Raw genomic sequence first — 25,908 nt, forward strand, 5'->3', positions numbered from 1 at the left:
GTTGTATGATGAGTTGCTTGATTAACTAGAACTCACTCAGCGTATCTGACTTTTAGTATGCACGCAGGTGATTTGATTAAAGAGTTGACATGAGGTTGGCACATGGCATGGATTGAACGGCTGGCATCTGAAGATATAAAGAAAAGAGGTTTAAATATAATGTTTTGGGTTATGGTATCAAAGAAAAGATTTAATGTTTTGTAACGAATGGATGATGTTTTATATTCCGCGAAAAGTTTTAATGAAGTCTGATTTGTAAGAACTGTGTTTATGAGTAAATCCGACGCTAAAGTAGGGCTACCGGGAACGGGGCCTTACAGTATCGCAGCAGTATCCTTGCCGTGAAGAATTAATTCTTCGGGAACTCTTCCTTCTGAGGCAAAGTTGTAGCCTTCTTGAAATCCTATTTGGCGCCCGGCCTGTTTGGAAGCATTCAGGAGCACAACAACACAATCACCAAGATCATCACTATTTCGAACTTGTTAAGAATAATCGAGATATAAACAATCATAATTGATGTGATTATTTCCGACAAAATGAAAAGTATGAATACCTCAGGAATCCCTTTCGCCATCAGCCACTGCCTATCCGCCTTAACCCGGATAAGCTCCATTTTATGGCTAGCGCATTCCAAAGCTTGCTCCCTTCTTTTGGCGGAAAGGTTGGACAAACATTTGTCCTTAGCTGCTGAGTCACTTGAAGAGTTTTTATCAACTCAGCCTGTTCATCCAGTTGCTTCTGGAGAATATTCTTTGCTTCCTCAGTAGCAAGGCGGTTAATCTTTTCAGTTTCATAAACTTGGAAGTTCTCTTTAGCCTTAGTCAGGGCTCCGAGAGCTTCCTTCTTGGCGTCAAGTAATTTAAGCTCCAGATCATCCCACTCTTCGTTCATCGCCAGCCAGTCCCGGCTTATCTTATGACATGTAGAGATAGTATTCGCTAGATAATAAGAGTTTGAGTTTAGCAACTCCTGGCGAATACGGCGACGTTGCCTCTCCCTTTCTGCGGGAAGAAGACTTTCCCGCAGATACTCAAAGCACAAATCCACGTCATTAAACGTCGAATCACGGAGTAAGGACCAGTGCGGATTGTGTGGGGCAGTGTCTTCTTCCACGGGAGGCGGAGAAGTCTGTTTCCCATACTTAAACGCACTAACGCCACCCTGATCCTTGAAATGGTGAACATTGAAGGATGGAGACATGCGGAGGTGGTCAGACTCATCAATTTCCTTCTCATTCAGAGGAGAAGTATCCGTCAACACAATCGGATCTTGAACAGTATTTGGTGGTGAGGATGGTGGAGTTGGGAGTTTTGGTGCAGTTGAATTCTTCAAACCTGAAATATCTTCAGGAAAGTCTTTCAAACCCACTGATAAGTGATAATTGTACGTTAGATATGTGGGTGACAAATATTTATTGACGAATTCGAAAAATGTTAAGACTTACCTAGGGAAACATCTTTAGCGTCAAGTTGGTGAAGGCGTGACTCTAAATCACCAACTTTCGCCTTCTTCGACTTCTTAGAAGGGCCAGCCTTGGTAGATGGAACTTTTCGTTTTCCAGCTGCCTTGGAAACTCCACATCAGCAACATGAGGTTCATCCTCAGTTGTCTGATGACCACCCTCATCACCCGTCATCGAACCTGTGGTCACCTTTGAACCCAGTTTGCGGGTTAAACCTATAGATGAGGACAGAACGCGCGAAGATTTTGTAGTACCGACATGTACCCCTTCATCATGGGGTAACGATTCTTCGCTAGAGGATAGAATTACAATCACCCCGCTAGAAGTTATAGCAGTAAGAGGTCGAGGTTTTAGAATCCCCTTACCTTCGGCTATGATATCCTCACCTTTCTCAAACATAGCCTCGGAAACGACAGGTTCCGCTCGGCGGACGGAGAACAAAAAGTTGTGTTGAGTGCGTTCAAGGAATGGCAAGTCATGCACGGAAATGGGTCGGCGCACCATCATGCCTCCCACCTTGTCTAAAAGAGTGGAAAGGATGGAACCTTCACCTACAATTGAAAATTTTCAGGAGAATGAAATAAGAATCCAGAAAGGTACAGTAAAAACTTACTCTTGTCAGTGTTTTCATAATATGGTTCCAAGGTAGGGAATGGCCACAAGCGGCTCATCTTTGCGTGCACCAACTCTTCCTCGTGAATCGCCCGCAGAGGCGTGGGCGTCTGAATCAACGTATTATACCAAGGAAGGTTGATCTCAGTGGTAGCAGTAACAGAAGGGGAGGAGTCACTAGCTTTGCGACGACTCATAGTGAATGGAATGACGTCCTCCCGAATCCAGAAAAACTTGGGTTTCCACTCATAAAGGCTCCTATACCACTCGGTACCAATAGGGCCCTTCTTGGTTGTAACATCCTAAAATTTTAAAGATGAATAAAGGAAGTTATGTTTAGTGATTTCGCGTAATTGATTAATGTCGGGGAAGGAGCGGGTCTTGGGCTTGGATTAATTGAGATGGGTTAAATGAGAATGGGATTTCAGGGATATAAATACCCCCAAAATCCCAAAATATCTTCATTTTCCCCCACTCTCCTAAACACACACATACACACACACCAAGCACACCCAAAACCGCCGCCGGCCGGGCCGAGAAAGAAGGAAGGATCGAGCGAGGTCCGGGTAAGAGAGAAAGATTAGTGGTGATACCAAGATAAACGAGATCCAAACAAGCTCAAAAGGTATGATTCTTGATCTTGGAAGTTTAAAGATCCGAGCTTTTAGTGTCTAAACGACCGAAAATGGTCGGGAAGTGTAGTGGGTGGTATTGAACCTTAATAAGGGTGTTAAAATCGCCCGAAATGTTGATCAGAAACCGAAACAGCGGACATCTGGGCAACTTCGCCTTCATCTGGGCAACTTCGCCTTCATCTGGGCAACTTCGCCTTCAAGCGATGAACTTCGCCTGCAAGCTAAGTTCGCCTGATGACAAGTTCGCCTGAGGTTTAAGTTCGCCTGATGAGAAGTTCGCCTGAGGTTTAAGTTCGCCTAATGAGAAGTTCGCCTGAGGTTTAACCTCGCCTAAAGCTAAGTTCGCCTGAGGTTTAACTTCGCCTAAAGCTAAGTTCGCCTGAGGTTTAACTTCGCCTAAAGCCAAGTTCGTTTAGAAAATAAATTTAAAATCTAATGAAAATGTGTTAAGACAGTTAATGGAAATAAAATTTTTCCAAGCTGACATGGCAGCTCGACCCCAGCCAGGGGCTCTGCCCCTTGGACCCTGCTAGGGGCTGCCGCCCCTAGACCCCGCTGCCAGGGGCGCTGCCCCCGGACCCCCGTTCGTTGTGGGTAGTAATTAAGACTAGAAAGATGTTATAAGTAGTGATAGTTAAATTGATATGTATACTTGTTATACAGTCAGCCGTGCACAACTGAAGAAAGGGATTACGATCAACGGAGAACGTAACCGTGTTCAGGTGAGTTTCTAGCCCCATTTATGTGTTATGTTTTCGGGGTTGTGTGCATACTCAACATGTTTGTTAATACACTTATCCTAAGAGATAAGTGTATGCCTTATGTGGATAATGTGAAATGTATGAATGATTGCTTGATGGTACATGAACGATCTTCGGATATTTCACGTACTGTCAGGTTGTAACGCTATGTATAAGGTAAGTATGTTATGTATGTTTATGTGTATGAACATGATAGAGATAATAGAAGAAAGAAATGATAATGTATGGTTGTATGGTTACGAAAAGGGTACCGAGCCCTAATAATACTCGAGGTATGATGTATGGTTGTATGGTAACGAAGAGGGAATCGAACCCTACTAATATTCGAGAACTAGGGAACCGAACCCTACTAATATTCGAGGAAGAAGGGTACCGAGCCCTAATAATACTCGAGGAAAGAGGGTACCGAGCCCTAATAATACTCGAGGAAAGAGGGTACCGAGCCCTAATAATACTAGAGGAAAGAGGGTACCGAGCCCTAATAATACTCGAGGAAAGAGGGTACCGAGCCCTAATAATACTCGAGGAATGTAGGGCGTAATGCTCTTTATAACATAAGATATGAAAGTAAGTTAATACAAAAGAAAGTAAGAAAGTATGAAAGTAAGAAAGTATGAATGTAAGAAAGTATGAAAGTATGAAAGTATAAAAGTATGAATGAAATAATATAATGTTATGTGAATGGTATGATTATGTGATTATCTAGAACTCACTCAGCGTAGCTGACTTTTAGTATGCACGCATGTGAGTAGGATGAGGCAGCTCACTTAAGGAGACACATGGCACTGAACAAGAATCTGGCATCTGAAGACCTATGATGTGTTAATTTTAATACCTTAATGTGAAAGACAATAAATGTTTTGAGACAAGTTATGAATTATGTAAAGTTTTATGAAAGTTTTATATTCCGCGTAAATGTTTTAATTAACTCTGATATTTAGAACTGTGTTTATGAGTAAATCCAACACGAAAGTAGGGTTACCGGTAACGGGGCCTTACAAGTTGGTATCAGAGCAAAGTTCGAGAGATTTAAGCATCCTACATGCTTAGACTCGAACAGAGTATGGGATATAAGTAAGAAATGAAAGAAGATGCCAGTCCAAGAATGCCATGTGTCGCTCAAGCAAGATTAGTAAAGGTAAATTGTATGATTAAATGATATATGTTAATGAGAAAGAAAATATATGTGAACAAAAGGGATAGGAATAATTGATTGTTGATTTGACTAATTGCTTAAGTAGAACCAGCACAAATAGACTCATAAAGGGAAGTGTATAGGACACGGAAAGCAATGTGATCAGCTAGTCACAGCAGGCCACTGTTATTACCTGTTAGCCTTGCTATCCTTGTACTAAATAGTTCCTTGAATGATGATGTTTGTGTTTTCCCTTTTAGAATACGATGGCTGGAGCCGGAGACATTGTTGGAGCTGGAGGTCGCACTGGACGACGCGGCAGGCCTCGTCGTGTCCAGCAACCTTCGGTTGAGACCGCTTCCAACACTGAAGCTGAAGGAAGCGCAGCGGGAAGGAACCCGGAAAAAAATGAAGGAGTTCAACTGGATCCTGCAATTCAAGCAGCTATTGTTCAAGCTGTAGCCACTGCTGTGAAAAATATTACCCCGGGAAGGTCTGCTGGAAGCCGTGAAAGAACTGTTGAAGGGGCAGGTGGTAATGGTAGGAAGGATGACGAGAGGGAAAGGGGTGACTCAAGTGAGGTAAGGTCTGTGAAAGATGATGATAGGAAGAAGGGCCGAGGCGGTTGCAACTATAAGTCCTTCAAAGGTTGTGACCTGCCTAAGCTGACTGGTTTAGGAGACGCAATCGCTACTCTTCAGTGGATAACCGCCATGGATAAGGTTATCCGCATTAGCGAGTGCCGTCCCGATCAAGCTGTCGGTTATGCCACCCAATCGTTTGAAGATGAGGCTATGTATTGGTGGGAGAGTGTGGAGCAGAGGAAGACCCGTGAAGAGATCAAAGAAATGAAGTGGGACGACCTGAAGGAGTTAGTAATGAAGAAGTTTTGTGCTGACGCCGAGGTTGAAAGGGCGGAGATGAAGTTCCTAAATTTGAAAGCTGGGACAATGACGCATCGTGAGTACACCACCGAGTTCAATCGAATGTCTAGGTTGGTGCCCGATATGATCAACACTGAGGCTAAAAGGATCAAGTGTTATGTGAGGGGATTACCACAGAGAGTTCGCATGTTAGTCAGAACAAGTAAACCTACTACTTTCGATTCTGCTGTCGAACTCGCAGAAATGGTCTACGCAGACTTGGTTGCGGATGATGTGGTGGTGGGAGATGAGAAGAAAGAGAGGAAAGGGGTCGCTCCTGCTAAACGACCCGGTACCCAGATGTGGAACCCTAAGAACAAGCAGCCGAGAGTTTGGGAGAACAGGTCGTGCAAGACTTGTGGCAAGGCGCACAGTGGTGAGTGTAGGTGGGGAAGGGGTTCGGATACATGTCATAAGTGTGGAAAGATACATGCCGGAGAATGTAAATTTGGGTCGAATGTTTGCTACAAGTGTGGGAAGGCAGGTCATTATGCTCATGAGTGCAGTTCTAAGCCTGCATGCTACAAGTGTGGTAAGACGGGTCATTTTGCTAGGGAGTGTACCGAGAGTGAAGCTGGAGGTAGTAGAAGGAAGGATGCCGATCAAGCTAGGCCAAGAACTAGAGCCTACATGTTGACCCAAGAACAAGCCAAGCAGATTCCGGATGTTGTCACAGGTACGTTTCTAGTGAACGGTGTTTCCGCTTCTGTATTATTTGATTCGGGCGCAAACAAAAGTTTCGTAGCCACACTATTTAGTAAACTAGCTAAAATGAAATGTTGCCGAGTGTCTGAAACTTTTGTAGTAGAAACCGCCACTGACACTTCGGTTAAAATAACAAAAATGGTTAAGAACTGTAAGATAGAATTGGAAGGACATGAGTTCCCGATTACCTTGTACGTTATGACCTTGGGAGGGTTCGATGTGGTTTTGGGAATGGATTGGTTGTCTGAGTTTGTGGCTCAGATAGTATGTAAGAGTAGGATTATAAGGTTAAAGTCATTGGATGGTAGCGCGGTAACGGTCTATGGTGATAAGGAAAGTTCTGGGCTTAATGTCATTTCGATGATGAAAGCCGAGGGTTTGCTAAGGAGAGGGTGTTGTGCCTACCTGGCGTATGTCGTCAACGCTACGGCCGAGACGAAAGAAATGAAAGATGTTCCTATTGTGCGCGACTACCCAGAAGTATTCCCTGAGGATCTTCCGGGGTTGCCACCAGAGCGAGAGATAGAATTTCAGATAGATTTAATACCAGGAGCCCAACCTGTCGCAAAAGCGCCTTACCGTCTAGCACCGTCCGAGATGAAAGAATTGATGTCACAACTGCAAGAACTCCTCGACAAAGGTTTCATAAGACCGAGTGTTTCCCCGTGGGGCGCACCAGTATTGTTCGTGAAAAAGAAGGATGGAAGTATGAGGATGTGCATAGACTATCGTGAGTTGAATAAGCTTACGGTAAAGAATAGATATCCGTTGCCAAGAATTGATGATCTGTTTGACCAACTGCAAGGTTCAAGTTGGTTCTCACGAATAGATCTCAGATCAGGCTACCATCAGCTGAAGGTGAAAGAGGCAGACATCCCTAAGACAGCGTTCCGAACGCGGTATGGACACTACGAGTTCCTCGTAATGTCATTCGGTCTAACCAATGCTCCTGCAGCATTTATGGACATGATGAATAGGGTGTGTCGACCGATGTTGGATAAGTCGGTTATCGTCTTCATCGATGATATATTGGTTTATTCAAAGAGCGAGTCTGAACATGCTGAGCATCTGAGAGAGGTACTTGAGACTCTGAAGAAAGAGAAGTTGTATGCCAAGTTTTCGAAGTGCGTGTTCTGGTTAAGAAAAGTGCAATTTTTAGGTCACGTGATTAATCCTGAAGGGATTACCGTGGACCCAGCTAAGATTGAAGCGATAACGAATTGGAAGACTCCGCAGAATCCGACTGATATACGAAGTTTCCTAGGGTTAGCTGGCTACTATAGGAGATTCATCGAAGGTTTCTCCAAGATAGCCGCACCGCTGACCGGTATGACCCGAAAGTCGATAGTATTCAGTTGGGGAAAGTTTCAGGAAGAAGCCTTTGAAGAATTGAAGAAGAGGCTCACGCAAGCTCCAATCCTTACTTTGCCCGATGGCGACGAGGATTTCGTTGTTTGTGTTGATGCCTCGCATCAAGGGTTAGGTTGCGTGTTGATGCAACGGGGGAAGGTGATAGCTTACGCGTCTAGACAGTTGAAGGTCCATGAAAGTACTTATCCGACGCATGATCTGGAGTTAGCAGCTGTAGTGCATGCTCTTAAGATATGGAGGCATTATCTGTACGGTACTAAGTGTACTATCTATACCGATCATAAGAGTTTAAAGTACTTCTTCGAACAGAAAGAACTGAACATGAGGCAGAGAAGATGGTTAGAATTGATAAAGGATTATGACTGTGAGATTAGGTATTACCCCGGTAAAGCTAACGTGGTCGCTGATGCGTTAAGTCGTAAGAATGAGGAAGTCCTTGCAACAGTGAAGTCATATAAGTTGATCATGAACTCAAGTCTTTTTGAAGAAATCATCAAAGTGCAGTCAGAAGTGTTAGTAGACGAAGGGTTAGTAAAGAAAGAAAGGATTTATGGCCAGCAAGATGAATTGATGGAAAACACTCATGGAGTTAAAACTAGATTTGACCGTATGTGGATTCCACGCCATGGTGATCTTAGAAGTCGAATCTTAGATGAAGCTCATAAGTCAAGGTACTCAATCCATCCTGGAGCTACAAAGATGTACCAAGACTTGAAAAGAGATTACTGGTGGCCAGGAATGAAGAATGATGTAGTGGATTATGTTAGTAAGTGCTTAACTTGCTTACAAGTCAAGGCCGAGCACCAAAAGCCTTATGGGAAGATGCAACCGCTAGAGATACCTGAGTGGAAATGGGAACACATCACCATGGATTTCATAACTAAGCTACCTCGTACAGCTAAGCAACATGATACCATCTGGGTGATTGTGGACCGTTTGACCAAGAGTGCTCACTTTCTGCCCATACGAGAGGCCATCTCGTCAGAAATGTTAGCAAGCTTGTTCATCAAGGAAGTTGTAACCAAGCATGGAGTACTGTTATCGATCGTGTCCGATAGAGATACACGGTTTACTTCGAGGTTCTGGAAGAAATTCCATGAAGCTATGGGGACGAGGTTGAACATCGGTACGGCGTATCATCCTCAAACTGATGGACAGTCCGAAAGGACGATCCAAACCCTTGAGGATATGCTACGTGCTTGTGTTTTAGATTTTGGTGGAAGTTGGGATGATCATCTGCATCTGGCAGAGTTCTCCAATAACAACAGTTACCATTCAAGTATTGGTATGCCACCGTTTGAGATGCTTTACGGTAGACGATGTAGAACCCCGGTGTGTTGGGGCGAGATTGTTCAGAAAGAAATGGGAAGCCTAGAAGTAGTTCAAGAAACGTCTTCAAAGCTCGATCAGATCAAAGCAAGATTGAAAGCCGCGCAAGACAGACAAAAGTCTTATGCAGATAAGCGGCGACGACCAATTGAGTTTAACGTGGGTGACTATGTGATGCTCAAGGTCTCGCCTTGGAAAGGAATTATCCGTTTTAGGAAAAGAGGAAAGTTGAGTCCGAGGTACATTGGACCGTTCAAGATTGTAGGTCGTGTGGGTGAAGTAGCTTATAAACTGGATTTACCCGATGAGTTAGAAGGAATTCATTCAACCTTCCATGTTTCTCATCTGAGGAAGTGTCTAGCTGATGACACGTCTCACGTGCCATTAATGGACATTGAGGTTGATGAACAATTGAACTACATCGAGCAACCGATAGAGATCGTTGATCGCAAGGAGAAGCAGCTTCGTCACAAGATTATACATTTGGTAAAAGTAATATGGAAACACCGCAAGGGATCAGATGCAACTTGGGAAGCCGAGGATGAGATGCGCAAGTTTTACCCTAGTTTGTTTATGTAATAGTTAGGTTTCGGGGACGAAACCTCTTTAAGGGGGGAAGACTTGTAACATCCTAAAATTTTAATGATGAATAAAGGAAGTTATGTTTAGTGATTTCACGTAATTGATTAATGTCGGGGAAGGAGCGGGTCTTGGACTTGGATTAATTGAGATGGGTTAAACGAGAATGGGATTTCAGGGATATAAATACCCCCAAAATCCCAAAATATCTTCATTTTCCCCCACTCTCCTAAACACACACATACACACACACCAAGCACACCCAAAACCGCCGCCGGCCGGGCCGAGAAAGAAGGAAGGATCGAGCGAGGTCCGGGTAAGAGAGAAAGATTAGTGGTGATACCAAGATAAACGAGATCCAAACAAGCTCAAAAGGTATGATTCTTGATCTTGGAAGTTTAAAGATCCGAGCTTTTAGTGTCTAAACGACCGAAAATGGTCGGGAAGTGTAGTGGGTGGTATTGAACCTTAATAAGGGTGTTAAAATCGCCCGAAATGTTGATCAGAAACCGAAACAGCGGACATCTGGGCAACTTCGCCTTCAAGCGATGAACTTCGCCTGCAAGCTAAGTTCGCCTGATGACAAGTTCGCCTGAGGTTTAAGTTCGCCTAATGAGAAGTTCGCCTGAGGTTTAACTTCGCCTAAAGCTAAGTTCGCCTGAGGTTTAACTTCGCCTAAAGCTAAGTTCGCCTGAGGTTTAACTTCGCCTATAGCTAAGTTCGCCTGAGGTTTAACTTCGCCTAAAGCCAAGTTCGTTTAGAAAATAAATTTAAAATCTAATGAAAATGTGTTAAGACAGTTAATGGAAATAAAATTTTTCCAAGCTGACATGGCAGCTCGACCCCAGCCAGGGGCTCTGCCCCTTGGACCCTGCTAGGGGCTGCCGCCCCTAGACCCCGCTGCCAGGGGCGCTGCCCCCGGACCCCCGTTCGTTGTGGGTAGTAATTAAGACTAGAAAGATGTTATAAGTAGTGATAGTTAAATTGATATGTATACTTGTTATACAGTCAGCCGTGCACAACTGAAGAAAGGGATTACGATCAACGGAGAACGTAACCGTGTTCAGGTGAGTTTCTAGCCCCATTTATGTGTTATGTTTTCGGGGTTGTGTGCATACTCAACATGTTTGTTAATACACTTATCCTAAGAGATAAGTGTATGCCTTATGTGGATAATGTGAAATGTATGAATGATTGCTTGATGGTACATGAACGATCTTCGGATATTGCACGTACTGTCAGGTTGTAACGCTATGTATAAGGTAAGTATGTTATGTATGTTTATGTGTATGAACATGATAGAGATAATAGAAGAAAGAAATGATAATGTATGGTTGTATGGTTACGAAAAGGGTACCGAGCCCTAATAATACTCGAGGTATGATGTATGGTTGTATGGTAACGAAGAGGGAATCGAACCCTACTAATATTCGAGAACTACCGAACCCTACTAATATTCGAGGAAGAAGGGTACCGAGCCCTAATAATACTCGAGGAAAGAGGGTACCGAGCCCTAATAATACTCGAGGAAAGAGGGTACCGAGCCCTAATAATACTCGAGGAAAGAGGGTACTGAGCCCTAATAATACTCGAGGAATGTAGGGCGTAATGCTCTTTATAACATAAGATATGAAAGTAAGTTAATACAAAAGAAAGTAAGAAAGTATGAAAGTAAGAAAGTATGAATGTAAGAAAGTATGAAAGTATGAAAGTATAAAAGTATGAATGAAAGAATATAATGTTATGTGAATGGTATGATTATGTGATTATCTAGAACTCACTCAGCGTAGCTGACTTTTAGTATGCACGCAGGTGAGTAGGATGAGGCAGCTCGCTTAAGGAGACACATGGCACTGAACAAGAATCTGGCATCTGAAGACCTATGATGTGTTAATTTTAATACCTTAATTTGAAAGACAATAAATTTTTTGAGACAAGTTATGAATTATGTAAAGTTTTATGAAAGTTTTATATTCCGCGTAAATGTTTTAATTAACTATGATATTTAGAACTGTGTTTATGAGTAAATCCAACACGAAAGTAGGGTTACCGGTAACGGGGCCTTACATTGGTGGAGGACCAACCAAACCACCCGTCACGGTGTGACAGTTTGTAAAATACGGCGAATCGAGCAAAGGTAAGCTCGATAATGTGAGCCTGACAACAGAACTCAAAATGACGAACTCGAAGCATCCCCAAGGGATGAATCTGCGATAGATGAAGGCCATAAGAAACCAAGATATCCCTCATAAACTTTGTTATGGGCAATCGAAAGTTACCCGTCGTGAAAAAATCTGTATATATGGCCATTTTTCCCTCCGGAGGGTTAGTAGCAATGGAACCGTCCACAGGACGTTCCGGATCCCATTCCGTTGCCAAACCGTATACGTTAGCGACGTCGTCGTAATCCTTCTTCTTTAGATGTACAACAACTTCATGAATCGCCGGGGTATTTTTCTTCTCAGAAGCCATGAGTTAAGTATATCAAAGAGGTTTTTCAAATTTTGGAAGTCTCAAAGTTGTGGTTAATAAAGAAAGTGATAAGAATGAATGTAAGGCCGTGAATGACTTATTTACACTCATTGCAATAAATGCGATTGATGGGTTGCCAGAGGAGAGAGAGAATGCAGGTCGTTGGATGATTGACACGTCAGGCGGGAGACTCGAAAAAGTGTATACAGGCTGTCAAGAGGCATCATACATGTCTTCTCAGTCGCCATTTAAAATTCCTCTCTCATCCATGTCATCAATATCATCCAATTCGCGTAAGTTCAAATATTAAAAATATCTTGCAAGAGATATTATTTCAAGAACAAGTATAACGATCACAAGGCAAAATAATTCTTTCCATTAATATTCGAAAAGATGATTTCAAAAGATAGAACATAATTACAAGCCCTACAAATCTAGACCTATTCTATGGGTTAGGGGATGGCTTGTCTGCCGGAGCCTTTGGAGAAACATCCTCAGATGAGTCTTCAGACTCGTCATCCAGATAGACCCGCAACTGCTTCAAGCCATCATTGGCGGATGCAAACTCCGGGAGCATGTTTAGCAGCGGAAAGACCAGAGTGTCATACTCCTTGACCCGCATGTCATACTCTTGTTTTACATCAAGGCCATGAAGAGTATGGGTCTCGAAAGTTTGACCAGATTGAGCATACTCTATCCCTTCAAGAAAACCTTTCACACGGCCAAGGAAGCAGTCATTAGGTTCACAAAACAATCAGTCAGTTCAGTGCTTCACTTAATGTGGCGGATGACCTGACAAGAGAATACAAAAAATACATTAGCATGGCAAACATAAAGTGTGTACATAAACAATCTATGAAGGAAACTCACAGAGTCAAGTCCTCGGTGAAAGAACCATTCTCGGTCCTGCTCAGCATGTTCCGCTTTAGTCCGGAGTTCTTGTAATTCATTGTTTACCTCGGAGGCGCGAGTCTCTGCTTCAGAACGAGATTGCAGCAAAGAATCATAAGCAGACTGCATCTCAGTAGCGGCTTTGTCTTTAAGTTCGGATTGCTCCTTCTGCATCTGCAGTTCAGCCTCAAGTTCTTGAATCCGGTTGCCCTGGAAGCTCACTTGGTTTTCAAGAGCTGAGTTTGCTTCTTGAGCCCGAGTCAAGTCATCTTTTTTCTTTTGGGTCTCAGCCAGGGCAGCCTCAAGAACGGCATTTTGCCTCTCACAAGCCTTCTTCCATCGTTGAGCAGCATCAAGATTTCGATCTTTTTCCTTTTGGAGTGCAGCTTCAGTGTCAGACTATTTCCACCTTGCTCCACTCGCTGCTTTACGATGTTCCTCAGCCTCTTGCTTTGCAGCATCTACGGCCCGAGAGGCCTCACCTAGCTTCCCGCCCATTGTACGCCACTCCCGTAAGATTTCTTGGCTACAAGCTAAACTTTTAGCCAAGGAAAAAGAAAGATCAACATGAGGATCTTCGCGGGAACGGTCACGCTGGTGCGCCATCTCCGCGGGCGGCACGCAGTGCTTGATAAAGTTCATGCAAGTCCTGGGGTCGGAAAATCGGGACCCATTGACAATGTCCCAAGGAGGAACAAACAGGTCATAATCCCCTCCTAAAATAGCATCCCCAAAGTACTAGGAGCTTGAAGTTTCAAGACGAATAGGGATTGAGGAGGATTGTTGCGGAGCACTTTGTGTTGAACCCCCTCCAACCTAATGGACGAATGGTCCAAATTGAAAACTCCCTTCCGCACCCGTAGTTAACGGTGAGGAGGTAGAAAAGAATTGAGAAGCAGATCGGGAGGGAGATTCATGAATCCTAAAGCCCTCTACGGTGACTTCAGGATGATCACTTTGAAAACCAGTGGCCCCTCCAGCCTAGAAAAGGTAGTCTAAAGATTTGTTAGCCCCAGAAAGAACAATGGACCCCTCTACATTTGATTCCGTAAGAGGGGTAGCAGGCTTTTTTTCCGCCTCCCTTTCTGGAAGAGGAGGAGACAGTTGTTTCTCAACAGTTGGGGTTGGAGTTGGCAACCTTTCGGATATGTCGTCTCTAGCAATCGACAGATCTACATACAATAAAACTTTATTTAAATACATATTATGGAAGTAAAGTGTAAAAAATAAAGCTCGTACCAGTCACCATCTTCAATCGATCCACAAGAACATATTGTGGCTTCTTGGGATGACGGGTTCGCTGCTTCTTAAGTACTGGCTCACCTTTGGTGTATGTAGTACTCGCACCCGTATCACTGGCCTGAGAAACCCCGAAAGGCCTCTTCTGTGTTAACTCTGCCAACAAGTGCGACACAGATGAAATCTCAGAAGCATCATCAAAGTATTCTTCCTCTGAGGACGATGAGTTGTCACCCGACGACAGGATAGCGAATATCCCCTCAGAAGTAAGGGCAGTAAGAAGAGGAGGATTTAGAATATACGCACCTGTTTGAAAGGTAGCGTCCGAAACAACGGGTTCAGCACGCACCTTCACCGAAAAGAGGAAGTATTTCGCGGTCTTCTCGAGGATAGGCGTATCCTTCGCATCACGAATACTCTTCATCACATGACCTTTGTCATCAAACAGAGCATTTAGCATAGGTCATGGACCTAGAAAGAGAAACACCAAAATTAGTTATATAGTCTTCTTGTAATAATAAAAAGAAAATAACTTACGCTCATTCAAGCCAAAAAAACACGGGCTCCAAAAACTGGGACGGCCATAGGCGGCTCATACCAGCCCACACGAGGGCTTCTTCGGGTAACGCCCGCATCGGAGTCGGCGGAGAAGTAAGTATTCAAAACCAGTCCTATCCCTCATGAGCAGCCGGGACAATATTAGGGAGTGCCTCATTAACAGGACGGCGTACCATAATCTCCGGTATCACATTCTGCGAAATCTAGAAGAACTTGTTCTTCCAATCTTTGGAACCTCCCTCAACTTCTCGACCAATCCTCCTGTCAGTTATCGCATGACAGGTAAACCACCCGTTTCGGTTGACCATTCGGTAAAAAACAACGAACCGGTCAAGACGAGGCACCATCTCATGAGCCATACACACGAATTCATAGTGACAAATTCGCATGACAGCGCGAGGGTGCAACTGAGATAAATGTATCCCAAAAGCACCCAATATCCTCATAAAAAACTGTCACAGGAAAACGGAAGTTTCCATAGACAAAGAAATCCGAGGAAACAACCATCTTCCCAGGAGGAGGGAAACTGGGAAATCACATCTCCGGACAAGTTACCAATATACGGCCACACGTCAACTTCTGCCACCCCATTTTCAACAGTCAGCAATTCCCACTTGTTGACCATCTCATGACAACTTGAACAAATTTCCGAGAACATACCCTGTGCATCCATTAAACCCAACAAATTAAAGATTCAGATTTTTATCATACAAATAAGTAAAATGTACAACTTTTAATAAGAAAATAAAAACAAACCTTTATACTTTCAAGATGAAAAGTCGGGTTGATAATGCGACGATGTTTGGTCCATTTTGGACCTTTGGAGACTAAAAGTCCGCCGGTGATGCTATCCCTGAGCGGCTCTTTGTATGGCTTGAAAGTCGTTGGGCCTTGATAATATCTCTTTGATCAGTTCTGGGTCCATAACGTAGACCCGAGGGCTTGGCACTAACCATGTATAAAACTGGCACTAACCATGTATAAAACTTTTACCTGTAAGAGAATGACAGATCTAAAAAACTTAGATATATTTTATGAATATTCATTTGATTTTTTTGTCAACTTGAAAGCCATAAAAAAAACTGCCCACACTACTACACTCGTACGATAAAGTGCAACATAAACAAAGTACCGAAGACTTTAGAGGTTTAACGACATAAACAAGTGTAAGCTGGATTTAATTAACTACCCCTTTGAAAGATTACATATTTTAAACATATATAAATGAAACCTTTAAAAGTTCGTTGATTGCTCCGTACATCATCTCAAACCACCAGATTGTTTTATTTATAAATGGAGACTTCTTATGCATTTGACCCGAATTTACGAGGATGAGTTTCACCAAACTCTGATAAACCTTAAACGGTTATAGCAGCTAATTAAATTAAAAACTAAGCTCATCAAATATTTGATATAAAAATCCTATAAAATAATTAAGAAACAATTTCATAGTAAAAAAATAAGTGGTCATAAGTCTCACCAAACTCAGATAGCTTTTAAACGGATTATAAATCTCATTTATTTGTGAAACTCTTTCATCATCAAACCCTAACTATATTATTAGCTTATTTACAAAATTAAAATTCAAAAAAATATATAAATATTATAAACGAAGAATGTAAAAAAAACCACATAATACTGGAATAAAAGCTAGTTTTTTGAATATATAAAGGCAAAACAAGTGAATAAAACATCAAGATATGATGTTCAAAGGGCAAAACATGTGAAGTGATATAATGGGAGAGAGGCATAGGTGCTGATCTAGCTTCCTTCGTCATTCTTGCAAACTCTATGGCGTCACCCTTGAGCAGCTTGTATGAATTACCTTTATACCCTTGTTCATTTAATAATTTCTCTAGCTTCTTTGGCTTCATCCATGCCCAGTTTAGTATATATTTTCCATCCCCATCTCACTACCACAGCCACAATAATGGCAATCACAACTTTACCCACAGTTTCTATCATGGTTTTACAACTAAAAGAAAAAAGAGCTATTGTGAATACTTATCAATCAATCAATCATACCCAGTAAAATCCCACCGACAGCAAAGCTATAAGTAGGGTCTGGGAAGGGTGGGATGTAGGTACACCGTACCTCTATCCAAAGGAATAAAGAGGTGGCTTCCAGAGAGACCCTCGGCTCTAAGTACATGTGTATGAAGCAAAATAAAGGAAATCAAAGTTTAACAGCTATATAAAAACTACTGCTAATTATAATAATATTAATAATAAGATCACAGTTTAACAGCTATATAAAAGCTAATAATAATTATAATAATAATAATAATAATAATATATGTAAGGGAAATACCATTATGGTATGTAACCTAAATAAGTTAAGTCTAAGCCCTAAGGTATTCAATTCTCTCTAAAAATCCTTAACTTTAATTCTACTTCTCCACGAATTCCTATCCTCAACCATGTCCTCGGAGAGGTTTAGGTCTATCAAATCATGCCTAATCCTCTCATCCCTAGTCAATTTCGGTCGTCCTCTACCCCTCCTCCCCTCTATAGTAATGTTGTCTACGGATCTAACATGATTCGTCGTCAGTCTTTCGGTCGTACTCTACCCCTCCTCCCCTCTATTGTGAATACTTATAAGGATGTCATTTGTATTGTATTGTATCAAGACGACGTTAACCATATATAATATATTCATATGTCATTTTATGATAGCTATTTAATAGGGACGTCATAGGGTTTTACTAAAAAACCCATTAATATGTCCCGTATAACTCAATACAGGGCATATTGAGGGGTTTTTTAGAAAACCTCACCAACTTTTGTCTTATTTTGTTTATTTTACTTTTTTATGTTTTTTTTTCATTTTTCTTTTTATGTTTTAAGTTTTAGTTTAGTGTGTTAATTTTGTTTTTTTGTTTCTTTTTTTTTTGTTTTTATATAATAACTTTGTTTAAAAATTTGTGTTTTATAACAAATTTTTTTAATAAAACAATAAACACGTATATACATCAAACCAAAACATTATTATATACAAAATATCGAGTTTGTACAAAATATATATATATATATATATACAAACTATAAAAACGGCGTGTCGTCGATGCCAGAGGCCGTAAATGCCGCATCGTAAACATCAACGTGGTCGTTCACGTCGTCGCCCCGTCCGCGTCGAACGCCCCTGGCCCTGCTCCTGCTCATGCTCAATCTCCATCTCCACCTCGTCCTCCATCTGTAACAATTAAATAATAATAAATTAATTAAATTATAATATTAATAATAATTAACTAATAATAATATATAACAATAATAATAATAATACAATTAATAATAATAAGATATAACACCACCACTACTACTACTAATAATAATAATAATTATAATAATAATAATAATAAAAATAATAATAACCAACAAATAACAAACTAAAACGATCTAATTCAAAATAAAACTACCCTACAATCTTAACCATTCACACTTTGTAAACCAACAATAACAACATCCCGACAATAACAAAAACCCAACAATCACAACCCGACAATAACAAACTAAACTTGAATAACAATTATACCCGAATAAAAATCATTCGATCTAAGTTAATAACGAAAACGTACCTTTTAATACTAACGGCGTGTTGACGAGAATGGTGGTGGTTTGGACGCCGGAGACGGGGGATGACGGTGACGGAGACAGACGGTGGAGATGATGAACGGCGGGGCTGGTGGGGTTGAATGCGACGGGACGGGATGGTGGTGTTGAATGAGACAAGGACGGGTCTGGTGGTGGCGATGACGGGATGGTGGTGGTGGTGTTTGGACGGCGACGGGGGACGGTGGTGTTGAATGCAACGGGGACGGGGCTGGTGGTGGCGATGATGGGATGGTGGTGGTGGTGTTTGGACGGCGACGGTGGTGGTGCTGAAGGCCGGCAGGGGTGGTGTTTGGACGGCGTTGGGGACGGTGGTGGTGATGAAGGTAGGCAGGGGTGGGGGTTTGTGAAGAGGATGGGGTTTAATGGGGGTATACACAAACGTAGGGTTAAATGGGGCATTATATGCCCCGTATAATATTATACGGGGCATATATATCCCCCTTTCAACCCCATTTACTTCCCCATTTACTTATTATTATTATTATTATTATTATTATTATTATTATTAATATTGTTATTATTGTAATTATTATTGTAACTATTTATTATTATTGTTGTTATTGTAATTATTTATTATTATTAAATATTGTTATTATTATTATAATTATTTATTTTTGTAATAACAATAAATATTATTGTAATTATTTATTATCATTATATATTATTATTATCATAAAAACAAACACTCACTCGTACAACTTTTTATAGAATTATGTTAATCCATATTCAGAAATATGCATAACGATATTCCAACTTTTTATACAGAAATATGTCAATCTAAATAAAATTGCATAGGCGGGGCGTGCCAAGCTTGACTTATGTTGATATACTCGTTTATGCGGTATTCGAAAACCTTTTGCCATTCTAGTGCATCCGGTTGCGTGTACCTTGCCCAATTCGATATTGGCCACGACATTGGGAAATTCCCTTCCAATTTTTCATAGATCCAGTGATTACCTCCAACATTCACGATGGCTATAACCGGAATATCAGACAACTGGTTAGGACTTGTTGGGCCTAGTTTATGTGGTTTGAGCTTAGTTTGCTTTTAGGTTAACTTGATTTGGGCTTGGGTTTTGGGGTTGTATGTGAGCCGAGAACATCTATGTGTTCTCGGTGGGTTTTTGTTAGTTTGGGCCGACCAGGTTGTTGGTGTCCCTATATATAGATGTATCATGTACAGGGTTAAGGTTGTTCATTCCTAGTTATTGTGATCAAGTATTGTAAGTGCTTAAGCACCCGACGTGGTATGTGGTACGAAGAATACGACTGGGCTCCATAATTCTACTAGTGCGTGGTACGAAGAAGACGACTGGGCTCCATAATCCGACCCGCCAATAGGTAACTGGTACATTGACTCACCGTAAAATTGTTCAGGTTGACTCTCGTAAGCGAAATACTCTTGAAAAACGTAATGGTAACATGTATTAGTTAAAAATCAAATGAAGACTTTATATTAAACATACATTACCTAGTTTAAATTTGGTAACCCGGGCGTGCTAGGCTGACCATAAGACTGTTCAGGCCGACTATCGTAATGGCGATACTCCTGACAAACGTAATGGTAACATATCTTAGTTATAAACAAACTAACAAATTTATATTATATCAGTATACAACGAAACCTGGTTCAAATCGGGTAATCTCGACGCGCTAGGCTGATCGTTAGGCGCGTATCCCGACTCCTCCTCGTTGTTAGGAAACAAATTGTCGAACAACCACATTTTATTTTTTTGGTTTTGATTCTCGAAAGGGGATAGTGAATTGTGTGTGCATGTAATTGTGTATGGTAACACACACACACACATATATATATATATAAAGAGAAGAAAGGGGAAACCATATGGCTCAATTATTCATACTGAACATACATGGCCCGTATTGTATAATATGTGGCATATTGTTACTGAAGCAATATGCCCCGTATTGTACACGTTAATATGGGGCGTATTGCATAATACGCCTCATATAAAGTATAACATAAAAGACAAACACCCTTAATATGGGGCGTATTGCACTATATGCCCATATTAAAGGATGTATGGGGTGTGTCTAGCACAACCCTATATGATAACCAAATAATGTGGATTTGAAAAGTATAATTTTTGAAGAGTCCAATCATAATTCCAATCATAATTCTTTATTTGAGTTGTTTTTTTTCCTCGTTTCTTTCAATGCTTGTTTTTGTTGTTCAATATTTGAAGATTTGATTTCTGTGCTGAAAACGACTTTTAGTTGTCCAAAATTGGTTTTAAGTCTTTTGTTCAAATTTGAAGGCTGTTGATATTATAATTTATATCAAGAGTTGGAGTTTGACTTGAAAACTATCACTTTCGCTTGACTAATGACTTTACTAATAATGGATGTTCTGCAAAATTAAAGCATCGTCCTTCTTCAATTTGATTTACGTATCTAACAGATTAGTTATTTACGAATTTCGCTGCCCAAAAATAGCCGGCTAAGGCTTAATCGACTCCTCTTACATGGCAATTTATTATTAGACGAAAAAACAATATTGTGAAGTTGTAGGCGAAAATAAATATGTATGTTTTTGAAAGAAGTTGGTCAAGCTAGTCTATATAGGTAATTTTATATATATAACTATAGCATTTGTGATATGTAGTTCTATAATCATACATATTTTATTACATATATACATATATGTAACTTGTTTGGTACACATTTGGAAAATTGTAAAATTACCCGCATACACACATCCAACTACATACCACATGAAACTATCAAATGTTACGTAAAATCAAATGAGCACCAAACTGTGGTGGAAGACTGAACACCGCAAAGGGAGAATGTTTGTATGATGGAGAAAGCTCAAACGAGAACCTACGCAGAATCTTCGCTATGGCTACTTTGGCCTCTATCAACGCAAAGTTCTGCCCTATGCAGATCCTTGGACCGCCACCAAATGGCAGAAAGCAACCCGATCCTTTGCCCTTGGTTGCACTCGCTATTCCTTCGGAGAACCTTTCAGGTTTGAACTCAGTTGCATCTTCTCCCCATATTTCGGGGTCATGATGAACACGAATTATAGGTATGATTATGTTCACATCCGATGGTAGCATCATGTCTCCTAGCTTTGTCTCCTTGTGGGTAGCTCGAAGAAGCATGGTGGCTGGTGGGTATAGCCTAAGAACCTCGTTTAGTATCATGGTTACAATCTTGAGATGTCTTAGGCCTTCAAAGTGAAGTTCTTGAGTACCAAAAACTTCCATAATCTCTTCTCGAGCTCGGATTTGCCACTCTTGATGCAAACTTAAGCAAACCATGGTCCAAATAATCAAACTAGAAGTTGTTTCGGATCCTGCAATGTAAAATAGTTTGCATTCTTCTATCACATCTTCTATACTCATTCCAACTCCGTGTTCTTTGATTTCTTTTGAATTTGATTCGAGCAAAATATCAAGTAGATCATTGTTGCTAGCTTCTCCGGTCTCGATTGCCTTCTTCCTTTTGTCAACTATGCCCCTCGCAAGAGTTTGAAGCTTGTTGCGATTTTCGTTAAACTTCTTGTTTGCTTTTGTAGGTATAAACCTACGTATAAGATAAATCATCATAATTTTTGTTTTTTTGGTTTAGGAAATATTTTTTTATCGACGGCTTAGGAGTTTCTAAGTGTTTGTTGTCTGCTAGTGGTAGTAACGAACTTTAAGAAGAAAGTTAAAGTCCACTAGTAGAGGTAGTCGAGTTCAAATTCAATTAATTTTAATTTACTTTTATTCAATTAACCATGTAACATATAATTCAATTTTTTTTTCTAATATCTTGTAAGTATTTATTTAACTTAGCTAAAAGTTCAAAAGACACAGTTTTGTTAATTTTTATTTGTCGATATACCGATATAATTTCTATTATAAACCAAGTTTCAAAGTTAAAGTATTTTTTGTCACTTAAATATAATATTTTTTAATAGCTTGGTTTCTAATGACATTAATATCGGTGTATATATCGACAAAAAAAAGGTCAACCATAACTGTGTATTGAAAATTATTAAAAAATTTAAATCAGAAGTTATTAAATTACAAAAAAATGAAATCATATATTAAATAAATTTATTGAATTAACAACCAAACTCAGTTGATTTCGAAATTCCACCTAAACACGTCTTGCTTTTCTAGACACTTCTTCCTTTACTATATCACTTAGACAAAAAAAAAGTAAATAATGAAAAAAAAAAAAAAGTAAGAAAGACAAGATTGGTACGTGTTTGATAAGGTGGAGACCGGATTTAATTCTCGTCGTAAACAAAGATTGTTTAATATTTGTGATCATTCAGAAGAAATAAAATTAAAAGATTGGTAAGAGTTGATACCTTGCTCCGGGAAGATATAAAAGAAAAAGCAATTTGAGTGCAAGTTCCATTTGTTCCTTTTGGATACTGAATAGATTTTGTGCTTCCTCATAACTGCTACTGAATGCTGCTCGTGAAATCACATCTCCAGTCAAGTTATCGATATACGGCCACACATCGAATTCTGCCACACCACTTCCCGCTGTGAGCACTTCCCATTTCTTGATCATTTCATTACAACTTAAACAAATTGCCGGGAACATATTCTATGCAATCACCAAATACAATCAGTTTATATTAATTTAGATAATTCAAAACTAGTGACTTTTTGAAAATAGAAAAATAAGCAATAGACCTTGATGCTTTCAAGATGAAAGGCTGGGTTGATTATATGACGATGTTTAGCCCATTTCTCACCCTCTAATACCACAAGTCCACCAATGATGCTATCCCGAAGTGCCTCGTGTTGCGGCCTTTGGAACTCCTCGGGTCTTGTTAATATCTCCTTGATGAGTTCCGGGTCATTCACATAAACCCGAGGCTTTGGTCCAAACCATATATAAAACTTTTTACCTGTTAGATCATAATCAGTGACGAATCCAAAAACTCTAGATCGAAAAGTCAAAGACGCGCGTAACGTGTAACATTAATACATGATATTGTAAACTTTAATCAAGATTAAGTTACCATATTTGTTGAAGATATAACCATCATATGGCAAAACATGTGAAGTGATGTCATGGGTTATAGGTATAGGCTTTGATCTTGCTTCCTTCACCATTGTTGCAAGCTCTATGAGGTCACCCTTCAACAGCCTGTATGAATTACCTTTATACCCTTGTTCTTTTAACAATTTCTCTAGCTTCTTTGGATTCAGCCATGCCCAGTTTAGTATTTTCCATCCCAATCTCACTACCAAAACTACAATAATGGAAATTACAACTTTACCCACCGTTTCTATCATGTTGTCCTGATTAATGAATATTGTGATAATGTACGATGTATTGTTCGTTGAGGTTTATATAATCCTGAAGTCGTCATGGGGTCAATGCTAAAATTTCGAAAGTAGCCCTTCATCTATTTAACAACCTGCAAATTTAGTCCTAAGGTTCTCTTTTTCCTTGCACTTTCGTTCGGTCAAGCATGAGAAGAAACAAGAAGGGTATAGAGATTATATAATGTATTCTTCATGAAAGCAACGGTGCTGATGTCACGTCGATTGCCGTTTTATATTTTAAGAAAACACGTACGTGTCACCTTGGATATATAAGTAAAACTTTAAGAGGATTGTCTCTAGTCAAAGGAGTCGGTCACAAAAATATAAATAAACATTTATAAGAAGTGTTAAGATTAAGTGGGAATCCTTTGTGCCTTGTGGTATAAACTTTTCCATGAAAGTGTTAATAAGACCCTAGTTGCCCGTAGAGGCAGGACCGGCAACTAGATTGGGTCGGGCAAGTTTGAGTCGATCAGAACAGGTCGATTAAAAAAATGCTTAATTTAATTCGGGTCTAGGCGGTTCAAGTCAAAAGAGATCGTGTCTGTAATAACAAATTCTAGGTTTATAACTCACACGTAATCTTGCAAAGTCGTGTTAGCTTCTTTGCTTTGGGCTGTAGATATCTTAAGTAGGAGATACAAGTATCAGTAAGCTTCCTATAGTCCTTAAGTAACTTGATATTTTTTCAAGTAAAAAAAAAAAAAAGATCATGTTAAGATGTGAGATAGAATTCACTGCCAACTCTCTGTATTGTATAACTGGATAGGTCATTAAGATACATTATTAAGAACCATTAGGACACAGTTGTAATTTAAATGACAATTATGGTCTGGAACATAATTGTGAATTAAATTTACAAAGGTGTGCATATGGGAATTCTGTTATGCATATTAATGTCTATTTGAATGTTCCGATTTGTTCGTCTGTTAGGGCTTTGGGGAGGAGGACCATAAGGGCACAATTGTAAAGTAATTGACAATTATGGTCTAGAACATAATTGTGAATTACGCATACAGATGTGCGCTTTTGGGTACCCTATGCGTAGATTACTTCAGCTTAAATCATAGAATCTTTAGTCCAAGTAACTGTGAACCTTATCTCTAATTGGTTTTAAATCGCTACTACATCGGTTACAATTCTCTGATTCATATGAATGTCTCTGAACCATGACCACTATGTTATCTAATATGTACACCGTTAATTTAGATAAAACATTAAGATAAATTTTGGGATGAACATGCTGGCACGATTGTGATATGATTGACAACTATGGTCACAAACATAATTGTGAATTTTGTTCCCAAATGTACGCTACTGGGATTCCTATTACTTGAATTAACGTTTGCCTTGTGTTTATGTGGTACCATCAATTTCATTACCTTTGAAATGATTTGTATATTAACCTACAAATTTCAAGGACGAAATTTCTTTTAAGGGGGTAATAGTTGTAATAATAAAAACAAAATGTGTGTATGATATTATATGTTGTATAATAATAAGTAAATAAAGAGTGTAATTTATGAAAAATATTTACGCAAAATAATAATAATAATAATAATAATAATAATAATAAAAATAATAAGTACTCAAGCACCCTTCATTATGCAACCTGCAACTTATCTTTCCTTCCTTGACAAAAGTTGACACACGTGGGCACATCTTTGAGAACCTTCTCTTGGAACAGTCACACCTGCCAAAAGAATTGGTTTCACAAGATTTCTTAGATTTTCCAAATTTGACTTATGACACCACCATCTAATTTAAATATTTTTTTAAAATGGTGTTTATTTGCAAAAAAAAAAAAAAAAAAAGAAAGGAAAATGGGGAAGTCAAAAAAAAGGTTTTTGGTGTATCCTTCCCTGCCAGCAGCGGATTAAGAAGAAAATGGATTAGGACCCGTCATTGGCAGGAGATGATAAATCATTGGGACCTATTTCTTCTCTGCCAGTGGCGGATTAAGAGGAACAACTTTAAACCCCGTTTTTATTCTGTTATCTTCAAACTAACTATGTTTATATAAACAGTTTCAAAGCTCCACTTGTTATCCATCTGCCATATAACTTTAACTTTAATGTGTGCATGCATAAATCCCTTCAAAGCTTTAACTTGTCCTCAAAGCTGCAACATTTCACATGCCCCCTGCCAAACACCATCAAATATTAAAGACGGTTCAGACCCGTGATATCAAAGCAGCCAAACACCTTCAATATATCAAGACCTGTGAGACATTAAAGTTAAAGCTGCACAACAATGGTAGGGTACCTTCCTTATTCAAGACCCGTGATGAGCTGATATATCAAAGCTGCCAACACCTTCAT

General features: G+C 40.0%; 1 protein-coding gene and 1 pseudogene across 1 annotated transcript; both read right to left on the bottom strand.

Moving 5' to 3' along the window:
• LOC143636371 (cytochrome P450 72A397-like) overlaps nucleotides 1-16,637 on the bottom strand; it is a 28,992-nt pseudogene extending 12,355 nt beyond the window's left edge.
• A 4,313-nt stretch (nucleotides 16,638-20,950) lies between these two features.
• LOC143636393 (cytochrome P450 CYP72A219-like) lies at nucleotides 20,951-23,794 on the bottom strand. Its single transcript, XM_077103996.1, has 4 exons — nucleotides 23,278-23,794; nucleotides 22,946-23,163; nucleotides 22,612-22,856; nucleotides 20,951-21,833 (listed from the first exon to the last, which is right to left on the bottom strand). The coding sequence occupies exons 1-4, from the start codon at nucleotides 23,552-23,554 to the stop codon at nucleotides 21,026-21,028; spliced, it is 1,548 nt and encodes a 515-aa protein (XP_076960111.1). The 5' UTR covers nucleotides 23,555-23,794; the 3' UTR covers nucleotides 20,951-21,025.
• Nucleotides 23,795-25,908: the final 2,114 nt, after the last annotated feature.

This window comes from Bidens hawaiensis, unplaced genomic scaffold, assembly GCF_021521415.1.
Source record: "Bidens hawaiensis isolate Kalapana, Puna unplaced genomic scaffold, B.hawaiensis_p1.1 tig00007902_1, whole genome shotgun sequence".
NCBI lineage: Eukaryota > Viridiplantae > Streptophyta > Magnoliopsida > Asterales > Asteraceae > Bidens > Bidens hawaiensis.